Source organism: Delphinus delphis, chromosome 8 (assembly GCF_949987515.2).
Source record: "Delphinus delphis chromosome 8, mDelDel1.2, whole genome shotgun sequence".
Classification (NCBI taxonomy): domain Eukaryota; kingdom Metazoa; phylum Chordata; class Mammalia; order Artiodactyla; family Delphinidae; genus Delphinus; species Delphinus delphis.
The window spans coordinates 35,161,530-35,173,405 of NC_082690.1; the positions used below are offsets into that span (position 1 = coordinate 35,161,530).

General features: G+C 34.8%; 1 protein-coding gene across 1 annotated transcript in view; it reads right to left on the minus strand.

Moving 5' to 3' along the window:
- The window catches only part of CNTN5 (contactin 5), a 416,285-nt gene extending 407,433 nt beyond the window's left edge, over positions 1-8,852 (minus strand). Inside the window, exon 1 of the mRNA XM_060018068.1 lies at positions 8,810-8,852. Within this exon, the coding sequence (XP_059874051.1) occupies positions 8,810-8,837 (28 nt within the window). The 5' untranslated portion in view covers positions 8,838-8,852. The remainder of the gene's footprint in view (positions 1-8,809) is intronic.
- Between the last annotated feature and the right edge of the window lie 3,024 nt (positions 8,853-11,876).

Sequence of the window (11,876 nt, forward strand, 5' to 3'; positions counted from 1 at the left end):
AATGGGACTGAATTAAACTTAAAAGCTTTTGCACAGCAAAGAAAACCATAAACAAGACAAAAAGACAACCCTCAGAATGGGAGAAAATATTTGCAAATGAAGCAACTGACAAGGGATTAACCTCCAAAACATAAGGATAGCTCATGCAGCTCAATATAAAAAAAAAATCAAATAAACAACCCAATCTAAAAAGGGTTGGAAGACCTAAATAGACATTTCTCCAAAGAAGACATACAAATGGCCAAGAAGCACATGAAAAGATGCTCAACATCACTAATTATTAGAGAAATGCAAATAAAAACTACAGTGAAGTATTACCTCACACCAGTTAGAATGGCCATCATCAAAAAATCTACAAACAATAAATGCTAGAGAGGGTGTGGAGAAAAGGGAACCCTCCTACACTGTTGGTGGGAATGTAAATTGGTAGAGACACTATGGAGAACAGTATGGAGTTTCCTTAAAAAAATTAAAAATAGAGCTATCATTTGATTTGATTCAGCAATCCTATTCCTGGGCATATATCTGGAGAAAACCATAATTCAAAAAGACACATGTACCCCAATGTTCATTGTAGCACTATTTACAATAGCCAGGTCTTGGAAACAACCTAAATGTCCATCAACAGATGAATGGATAAAGAAGATGTAGTACATATACACAGTGGAATATTGCTCAGCCATAAAAAAGAACGAAATTGGGTCATTTGTAGAGATATGGATGGACCTAGAGTCTGACATACAGAGTGAAGTAAGTCAGAAAGAGAAAAACAAGTATCGTATATTAATGCACATATGTGAAATCTAGAAAAATGGTACAAAGGAACCTATTTTCAGGGCAGGAATTGAGACACAAACGTAGAGAACGGATGTGTGGACATGGTAGGGTAGGGGGGTGGGATGAATTGGGAGATTGGGATTGACATATATACATTACCATGTGTAAAACAGATAGCTAGTGGGAACCTGCTGTATAGCACAAGGAGCTCAGCTCAGTGCCCTGTGGTGGGATGGGGGAAGTGGGGGGAGGGAGGTCCAAGAGGGAGAGGATATATGTATACCTATAGCTGATTCACTTAATTGTACAGCATAAACTAACATAACATTGTAAAGCAACTATACCCCAATTTAAAAAAAAAAACATAGTAGGCACTCAGTAAGCATTCACTGAATGAAAAACTAAGTAGAATATTTGATATAATAAAATAAGCATTTTTTGAAAGGCTGATAAATCCATTGTTTAAAAAAAACCTCTTGTTTGTGTTCATGGTATAAAAGTTTTAGTATAGCTTTATCCAAAATATATATTATATGGTATAAAATATAACAAAGACTGAAATCCTGGTTCCATGATTTATTAAAGATGAGAGCTTAAGGGTTTCACTTAATCTTTCTAAAGGGTAGATTCCTCATCAATACAACAGGGATGATAAATAATTGCTAACTCTCAGATATTTTGCAAAGATTACATGGTATAGTAAATGTGAAAATGTGATTGTTATATTGCAAAATGCTATATTCATATATATTTTTAACTACAACCTAACACTTTGTACAAGAATTTTAAGTTCCACTTTGGTGTAAACTTCTGAGATAATGCTTATGGACAAAATAGAATAAAAAATATTTAAAGTAAAATAGTAATTACTGATTTTTTATTTAAAAGTATCTATGGTGATAACCTCTAAACCTTAAAGTATTTCTGTATTTGGTTACAGGTTTTATGAGGCTTATTTTTACATTTTCACAGAGCTTTTTTTTTATAGTATAACCCTGAATTTCAAAATTTCTAAACTGACAGAGGTGATTTTTTGGCAACCAGAATCATTTTCAGCAGATGTGCTTAACAGTCTAGAAATATATATCTATTTCCTGGTAAATGAATAACTACTTCAGTATCCAATCAAGATGTTTTTATTCACAGATGTTACTGACAGGAATTAATATTGCTCTCTTGGGAAGTAAACAGGGGAATTTAGCAAATGAGTCAATCCTAGCTCTTGCTTTTATTCACAGAAAAAAAAAATGTGCATGTATGTCCATTTGAGATAATGAGTAAATGGATTTTGGGGCTATTTCTGAATATTATTTAATCTTTTTTGATGTATAAACTATTTACAATTTCATATAGTTGCTACTAAATCTTAGTAACTGTTATACTTTGTAATAATATTTGAATATGATATTATGTGACCCAAATATCTGTCATAAATGTGAGTTGGTTATGATAAACTAATCACAGGAGGCTAATAGAAACTGTCTAAAGCCTTATAAAACTCTTGTTAGAATCAGCACATTTATTCAGTTATTGAACATGCATTTACTGAATACTTACTAAATGTCAGGTAGTGCACTCAATATTAGAGATACAAATATGAGGTGGAAAGTTTCATACTCTTAAGGAACATATAATCTACTAGAGGAGATAAAAATATTAGGAAACTTTTACTTCCAACACTTTACTTCACTTAATAAAGCTCTGATAAAATAAAATAATAAACTAATTATGATTTGAAAGAAGGAAGTAAAATAAGAGTGGGGAACAAAGCAGAATCAAGCATCAGTTAACCAGGTATGCTGTGCTGATCTACATGGCTATTTGGACTTGACAGAAATTTGGGTCTCAGATTCTAGTACATCTCAGGGTATTTACTCATTTCACAGTGCACAGTTGCATCCCACCAAAACAAAGGCAGTTGTAGAGGCTGTTGCTAACTGGCGCCAGACCAGGGATGCAATCACAAGGCCTCTCTCACTGAGTAGACCTGGCTTATTCTTTCTACACTCACCCTGCCTCTTCAGCAAGAATTTTTGACTTGACTTCCCCAAGACATTTTCAAAGTTCTCCTTTTAATTGATTAAGCAAAGCATTAAGATTAATTCACTATTTTACAGTGTGATTGTGATCTCAACTAATAAATCCAATCATTCAGGTTACAGTTTGTTCTTTTGACAAAAATATAAAATGTTCCATTTTATTCTTCCATACTGATGATGTGAATCATGTTTCATTTATCTGTTCTACAATTCACAGCATCAATCAAGAAAAAGATGAATGGTAAGAAAAGTTTTCTTACTATTGAATACATGGCTGATCTATATTTACTTCTTCTTGTTTATGATTTCTTTCTCAAGGTTTCTGAGAGTTATGTATGGGTTAAAATCCTTGGCTAACTTATTTATGAATGTTATGCATATATTTACTCAACAAATAATTTTTGAGCTCCTACTCTGTGTGAGGCACTGTTCTAGGTATGGAGTTCAACTCTGAACAAAAACTACAAAAATTCTGTCCTCATGGAATTTACATTCTAAATCAAGGAGACAGTGAATAAATGAGTAAGTAAAATTGTGCAGTATATTGAAAGTGATGAGCATTATGGAGAGAAAGAAAGTGGAGGAAGAGGAAAGGAATTGTGGAGGTGCAATATCAAAAGAGGAAAATCAGGAAACTGTTTTACCAAGAATGTAAAATTTGAAGGAAGATATGAATGTGAGGGAGACATTCATATGCCAAGCATAAGAGGGATCAGGAACAGGGAACAGCAACTGAAAAGGCTTTGAGGCAGGACCATGTGTAGTTACTTGTGGAGCATCAGGGAGACCACGACTACATGTGAAAAAATAGGAGGGAGAATAGTAGATAAGGTCAGAGAGATTACATGGAGTCAAATGGTAAGGACTCTCTAACCCACTGTAAAGACTTTGGCTTTGACTCTGAATAAAATGGTGTATTAGACAGCTTGGGGTGCCATAACAAAATACCACAGACTGGGTGTCTTAAACAACAGAAATTTGTTTTCTCACGATGCTGGAGGCTAGAAGTCTGAGATCAGGGTGTCAGCATAGTTGGTTTCTGGTGAGAGCTTGCTTCCTGACTTGCACATGGCCATTGTTTCACTATGTTGTCATAATGAGGAGAGAAAGAGTGAGCTCTCTAATATCTCTTCTTATAAGGGCACTAATCCCATTATGAGGATCCCACCCTCAGGGCCTTCTATACACCTAGTTACTTCCCAAATACCATCACACTGCGAGTTGGGGCTTCATATGAATTTTGGGGTAACTCACTTCAGTCTTTAGCAGAAGTTTTTGGAGAGTTTTAGGCAGAGGGGTGACATGATACAAATTAGTTTTAAGGAATCACTCTTAGCTAGTATGTTGAGAATAGATTGAAAAAAGGTAAAGGCAAAATGAGGGAGCTTAGTTAAGAGGCTACTGCAAAAACCCAGGTAAGAAATGATGGTAGTTTATACTAGAGAACTATCAGTGGAGGGTATAAAAAATGGTCAGGTTTTGGATAAAATTTCAAGTAGGGCCAATAAAACTGATGGTTTCTATGTGAGGTGTGAGAGAAAGTGAGAAGTTAAGAATGACTCTAAGGCTGATGAATTGTAAGAAATGAAATTGCCATTAATTGAGGTGGAAAAGACCTCAGATTTGGGGAAGATATAACCAGGAGTTTAGTTTTAGTCATGGTTAAGCTTGAGGTGCCTGTTAGCCACCCAAATGGAAATTTTGAATAGACAGTTAAATATACAACCCAGATTCCTGGTTGGAAACATATGTTTGGGAGATGTCAGTACTTAAAGATCATTGTGAGGTGAAACCTAAGGGAGTGAGGGTATATTAAGGAAAGAAGTTCAAAGACAAGCACTTACTTGGGGGACTGCAAGATTAAGAGTTTGAGAAAATGGGGCAAAGTCAGCATAGGGGATTACGAAGTAAGGTAAGGGGAAAGCAAGAGTGTGTGGAATCTTGCAAGAAAGTATTTTATAAAGGAAAGAGTGACCAACATGAAAACTGAAAATAAGCCAAATGCCATCAACTGAGGAATGGATAAACAGAATGGGGCATATCTGCACAATGGAATACTGTTCAGCAATATAAAGTAACAAACTACTGATAAATGCCACAATACGGATGAAACGTAAAGAAACATTAAGCCAAATAAAAGAAGCCAAACTCACACACACACACGTGGCTGCACATTGTATGGTTCCAGTAAAATAAAATTTTTAGAAAACGTAAAACTATAGAGACAGAAAATAGATCAGTTATTGGGGACATGGGCAGACATGCCTTTGTGAAATAATGGAAGTTCTAAGACTGGATTGTGGTGATAGTGACACAACTGTATTAAATATATGAAAACTCATTGACCTGTACACTTAAACTAGGTGAATTCCCTGGGATATAAATTGGATCTCAATAAATCTGTTAAAAATATAAAGAAAAAGACAGAGAAAGAGGGCAGAGAGACAGAAAGAGACAGAGAGACCGCACTGGAGTTAAATTGGATAGTGCATGTACAGACAGAGCTTTTGAAGAGTTCGCTATGGAGAGGAGCAGGAAAATGAGGTAGTAGCTGAAAGAGGACAGGAGTCAGGAGACGTTTGCTTTGCTTTGTTTTGTCTTTAGATGAAGTAGGGGACAGTATGGTTGCACCCTGTTGGGAATGACGCAGAAGAAAGTAAACAATCTCTGGTAAAAATGTAGAAGAGAGGAAAGAGAATTACTGAAGCGATTCTTTAAGTAGATAAAAAAGGATGAACTACAGTGCACAAGTTGAGGGATTGGCCTTAGAAGCACAGCAATGCATCTATACTAAAAAAGAGAAGTTAGAGTGTGAATACACATGTTAATGAGTGTGTGACTTGGTGATGAAGGCTTGTGGAAGTTATCTTCTCATCGCTTTCCTTTTACAATGAAATGGTTATCAGCTGAAAATGAGGATGGGAGAAAAATTGAATGATGGGAGACATTGAAAGTTTGACAAAATTACAGTGAAAGGACTAGGTTTGGTTTTTTTTCCCCCTTAATTCCTGGTCATCATAAGCGCACTTGAAATTCATAGTTTGTATTTTAGATTTAGACTAGTCTGCATAACTCTTTATTTTTTCTACAGTCATATTAAGCTGAGTAGTTTCAGGCATGCAGTAGGCTGAAAAGTGGATTTACATCGGGATCAGGGCTTTGCTGACTGTCGAGTCAGTGTGATGAAGCAAAGAGAGATGAAGAAAGCAAGCCTGTATGCAAGAAAATGATAATGATTGAAGGAGAAAAGTAAGGATCAAAGGAGGGGAAGAAGGGTGAAAAGGAGGTAGGATCAATGATTTGTAGATTTCAATGAGGTTAAAGGATTCCTGGAATCAGGGTACTATAAGCAGTGTGCAGAAGATAGTTCATGCTACTCAGAGAATAGATGCTTGCAAATGAGGTAATTATGAGATTGTAGCTGTTAGTAATAACAGATAAGTGGCTGAGATTGGTTGTAAAACAAGACCATGGGAATGAAGAAAAGAAGGTAAAATCTTCAGGAAATGAAGAAGAATGACAGCAACAAGAAAGTGTAGAGTTTGATGACTTGAAATTTTAAAAATTGAGGGGTCTTTTTTTGTAAGGAGGAAGAAAGGAGAATGGGCAATGAGGAGAAGGGAGGATATATGTTCCAATCTCACACTGAATGGCACATACAATTTGGTAGAATAAACAGTCATAACTTTAAAGAGCTGCAGTGGGAACCATGTCTTCAGGGATTTCAATTGGAGCCAGAATGTAAATGCCATGTTCAACAAAAAAGCTAAAGATATGCTATAGGATTTGGCTGATCAGAGGATAATTACCCATCTGGTAAGTGTTAAACATTGGTCTAGATGCTGAGCTACTCCTGTTATTCTGTGTCATGCATGTGTCCCCCAAAACTTTGCTGTGCTAACACTGATGTTTGAGTAGGTCATTCGGCATAACACTTCAACATGAGTATCTGGTAGAATATAACCTCTCCTACAATTTTAAATTATATAATCAGTCTAATATTTCTTATGACGTATACAATAGCAATCAGCTGGCTTTGCTCTTGTCGACTTTATTCTTGTTGATCTCAATCAGATATTGCATTTTTATTTATTTAATCAATTATTAATACATATTCTTATCTTATGCTTATCATGTATGCAATTCACTATACTATTTTTTCCCATTAGAAAGCTTCTGTATATAGTTTTCTCTGCCAATTGGATAATTTGTCTATGTGTAATCTTGCAGCTTTGTTTCTTATATTATCCTCTCTCATTTCATTTTTTAACACATGTTCCAACAGCCTTGCAATATAGATTGTACCTCAGAAAAATCTTACTTTTTCTCCACAGGGGTCACTGCATATTGTTAACCCCTGTAAGCCTGGTGATGAACAGCTTCATCCTCTGTAGAGCCTGTTGCTTTCTCATCCTCCTTCTTCTCCTCCTCCTTTCTCTCCTCCCCCTCCTCCATCTTCCCCTCTTTTTTTTTTTTATCTCTAACACTTATTTATCTAATACTTCTCTTCAAACAAATCTAATGACCCAACATTAGACATAACATGTATTAATTCTATAGGAGTCTCCTAAACCTACTAAAATCCTTTTTAAAAAGGTGAAACAGGGCTTCCCTGGTGGCGCAGTGGTTGAGAGTCCACCTGCCGATGCAGGGGACACGGGTTTGTGCCCCGGTCCGGGAAGATCCCACATGCCGCGGAGCGGCTGGGCCCGTGAACCATGGCCACTGAGCCTGCACGTCCGGAGCCTGTGCTCCGCAACGGGAGAGGCCACAACAGTGAGAGGCCCGCGTACCGCAAAAAAAAAAAAAAAAAAGGTAAAACATATAGGTAAGACTAGATATGTTTTCTGAAACTGCTCACAAAAGGATTGGAGTGACTGAATTGTCATATAAGAATTAGGTTGGTACAACTCAGAAATTATTCTTCATAGTGATTCCTCTGAGTTTCAAAGCAGAATGTTTTCAAAAATATTTTCCTGTTGAAACATAGTTTACTTTTCTTTCAATTAAAAAGAAAGTTAGGAGGGTAAGATAAAGATGAGAAATTTTAAGAAAACTGATTGAGGTCTAATCATAATTTATGATAAGGATTATCTATGGTAGAACAAAACTGAGCCCAAACACTACACTAATAATACAACCTAGAAACAAATATGGCTTGCTTTCACGCTAAACAAAGAAGAAAAATTGGTTGAGTTACCAGGATCCTGAATTCTATTTACAGTTGTTAACTCTAAAATCTTCATAATTTCTCAGGTAGAAATAGATGTTTGATTCTCTCTCTCTCTAATTGATGCTGTCCTTTCTTAAATTGTATTATAGGAAAACTATACTGAGGTACAAAGAGGCACTCATCTCAAATTATAGGACTCAAACATAATGGGTATATTTTTCTGTGAGTTAGCAAAAGGTAAGATAATTAACCTGAGCACTGTTTACTATTCTGTTACTCCAAACCCCAAGAAGTACTTACCTATTACCATGACTTTTACAAAAAAAACTCAAGTAGCAAGAAAAGAACAAGTAAATTATAGTTTTGTATGAACAAAAAAATTTCTTAGCAGTTTTTGTTCCAGTGTGAAAAACTACACCATAAACAACCCAGTTTCCAGCTTATCTTCTGAAACAAGATGCACAGTGGTATTTAGTTAACTCAACTCTGACATTACAAATAATTTTGAATAGTTTTTACTCTTTCAGCTTATCACTTTCCTTGTACTCCAAGCAGTATATTCCTCACTGGTGGCAGGCAGAGACATAACCAGGACAGTCAACACTTAGAAAGACAATGAAACAATCTTATCACAGGAGCTAAGTCTCCTGCCCAATGGCATTTAGACTCTATGGTCTTTAATTACTCATCTGGTACTCTGATACATGTCACAAAAACCATGCACATTTCACCTGAATGTTCCCCAGTCAATACCCTGTCTAAAAGAATGAGCATATAGTAAAAGAGAGCAGCAGCAATATAGAATGGGATCCGACTGTACCTGGTGAATGAGGCGGAGGAGAGCACATCAGAACAACCCCCTGGCCTTCCCTCACAGAGACTGCACTTCTTGTCCGGCCACTAAAATTTCCCAGATCTGTCAACATAACACAGCATTTAGATGCAAGGCAAAAAGGAGCTTAAAGAATTACTATTTTGTAACTTGTACATACTTTTCTATCATTATTCAGTGAAGGTTTCTTTTTGTTTGTCAAGCAGTGATAGGAAGGCTTTGACAATAAATCTCTACCATCCAATTTTAAATACCACAATTTTCAGATTATATGTACACTCCTAATTTCTGTGTATAGTGCATACAAGTTGCCAGTGTAGGAATAAATTAAACAATACCTTTATAACTCATTAAGTAGTTATTTTACATCTTTATAATACTTTCTGCATATTAATTTTTCTACCACCAATTGAACCCACTGATACACAGTAAGAACAGAAATAGAAGTGGTTGGAGTGCCTGGCGTCCAACCTGCTGCTTCATTATCTGTCGTGCTAGGAACGGTGTGTAAAGCCAAGCATGAATTTGCCAAATTAGAAAGACTTGTGCACTCAAGCAAAACATAATGAAGATATAAGGTGTTCTTTTCTATAAATGTAAGTTTAAAAAATCATGTTACTTTTATTTTATGGAAGCCTGGAATAGTGTGTACAAATTAATTATACTCATCCATTTTGATTATTCTAGAAGTATTATAGTTATCAAAACACTCACTTGTATGTATGAAGGATTGGGGTTCAATTGTCTTCCCTTAAATTATGTTGTATTTGCACAATTTAAAATATTTTCCTAAAAATAAAGTGGCCTTAAAAAAAGAATGATAGGCATTATTTATATTTCTTTTATCATTTATTAATCTATTCATAACTCAATACATATGTACCTTTCCTTTTTTATTGGGCTAGGCTGGTCAAAGAAATGATTCTTAGTTTCTTGGAAATGGTAGGAGTTCAATATTTTTATAAATAAACATTGTCCCAGAATTCCCAGTTTGTAAAACCATATTCTCCTGGTGAGAAATGCTTCTTGAAAATGTTCTGCCTTTCCTGTCATTATTTACCAATCATAAAAGAGATTTTTTTCAAACTTTTCATCATTTCATGCTAAAATAGTATATTTCATAATAATACAATGTAGATCTTAAAATTTAATGTCTGTTAAACTGACGAATGATGAAAGTAAGCAGTTAAGAAAATATACTGAATGGATATGAAAGAGATAAATCATTAACTTTAATATTATAAGAGGGATCGTATAACTTATTTTTTTTGAGATATGGGTTACAATTTACTTATTTGCTGAATTTACAATCAAACCTTTTAAAATACATTCAAAGTCATTAAGGACTAATAAACAGTAAGGGCATAATGAATAAAAAGAGAGGAATTCATTATTGAAGAAAGTGTTTAGGAATTTACACACAATTCTGCATTTCACTGTAGTTAAGTGTCTAATAGTTAATATAAATAATAGATAAAGTGACAATACAAAAGAGAAAGAATAATTCTATTTTTACTTTTTTTGGTGGCTTGAAAAACATACACACTAACTTCTAATAAAAGTCAAGTTCATTCGTTTTCAAATTTATATGATTCATGGCTTTAAACTAATGTGCATTGACCTTTAGAGATAGAGGCTGCCTTTTTTTCCAACAAATGACCTCAGTCTGATAACAAAGCATGACAAGGTTTCCCATTTGACTTCCTTTGACTACTCTTAGAAACACAGCACAGTGAGGCAGTGGTTGCAGTGGGGCTGTTATATCTCTTTAGAGATTATATGGTTTTATTGTCCTCTTTTCATCTTCATTGAATTTATAAATTCTGAAAAGCAATTTGGATATCAATTTATTTTAACTGAGTTTCTTAAATGTTTTCTGAAAAGTATATATATAGCTTCCAATACATTTACTACAAGTTTATATTGTGCTTATTATATTTCAAATCAACCTATGGTAGCTAAAAAATATTTTAATAGCAAACAGTCCTAAATGAAGGCCTATTTCTGATAAATTGAAGTACAAGCATGGCCTAGAAATTAGACACAAAAAAAGAAAAGAAGATTATACAATAATTATGACCTGAATTGTGTTTTGAGATCACAATGACCCAAAAGATAACACTCAGCTCTAATTGCTTTATTTTGTATCATCAGTTAATACAGGTACAATTAACATTTTCTCATGGAATTTTCTCTGTGTCATTATTTCCTAGGAGCTATAGCACCAGCAGTACAAAGGTAAATGGATTTTTTTCAACTGTGAAGAGATTTTTTTTTTCATAAAGACATATAGAGAAATACTAAAAAGAAGCCTGCACTTTGAAGGAGAGTGTGTTTTCCTCATTTAAATCCTTCCTCTTAGGAAAAAGAAAAAGGGTAAAACACTATTATTTATAATGTAAAAGTGGTCCTCGTGTCAGGCAAGATTCTGGTTGATCTGAGACCAGACTGATGTGAAAAAATTCTTGGTTGGAGTGGGGATGGCAACTAGAGAGAATAGTCTGAGTAAAAATACAGCCAGTTATTTTGATCTCAGTGTGAACAGAAAGCAGTTGGTTTCTTTGGAGGTACTCATCATAGAACTTAGTTTGAGTGCTTATCACATTATTTTAGTAAGCATTCTATTATATCTAGGAGAGAAATGAAAATAAAGAGAACAAGAGATTTTATGGATGTGACTTTGATTATTTTTTGTCACCTACAGAAGGGAAAAAATACCTGTTCCTATGTTCTTTTTTTGATCTTTAAGGGAAAAAAATGAGTAAAAATAAAAATCTTAATACAAGGACTCTAAAATTCAGTTTCAAAGTATAAACTGAAGTAAACTTCTTTCTGGACTTAGTATAAAACACATGGACAAACGGACAAGTAATAATCTGGAGGAGAAAGTTTATGATCAAGAATCACAGGGCCTCAGGCCTTGTCTTTTCTCTGACCCTTTTTCCAAGTTCAGAAACTCATGCAGAGTTTGAGAGTGGAGCTTTAACTAGAACTGTGGCTTACAGAATTATTACACCTATTCATCCTAGGTAAACCATACAAAGAAAAAGAGGTA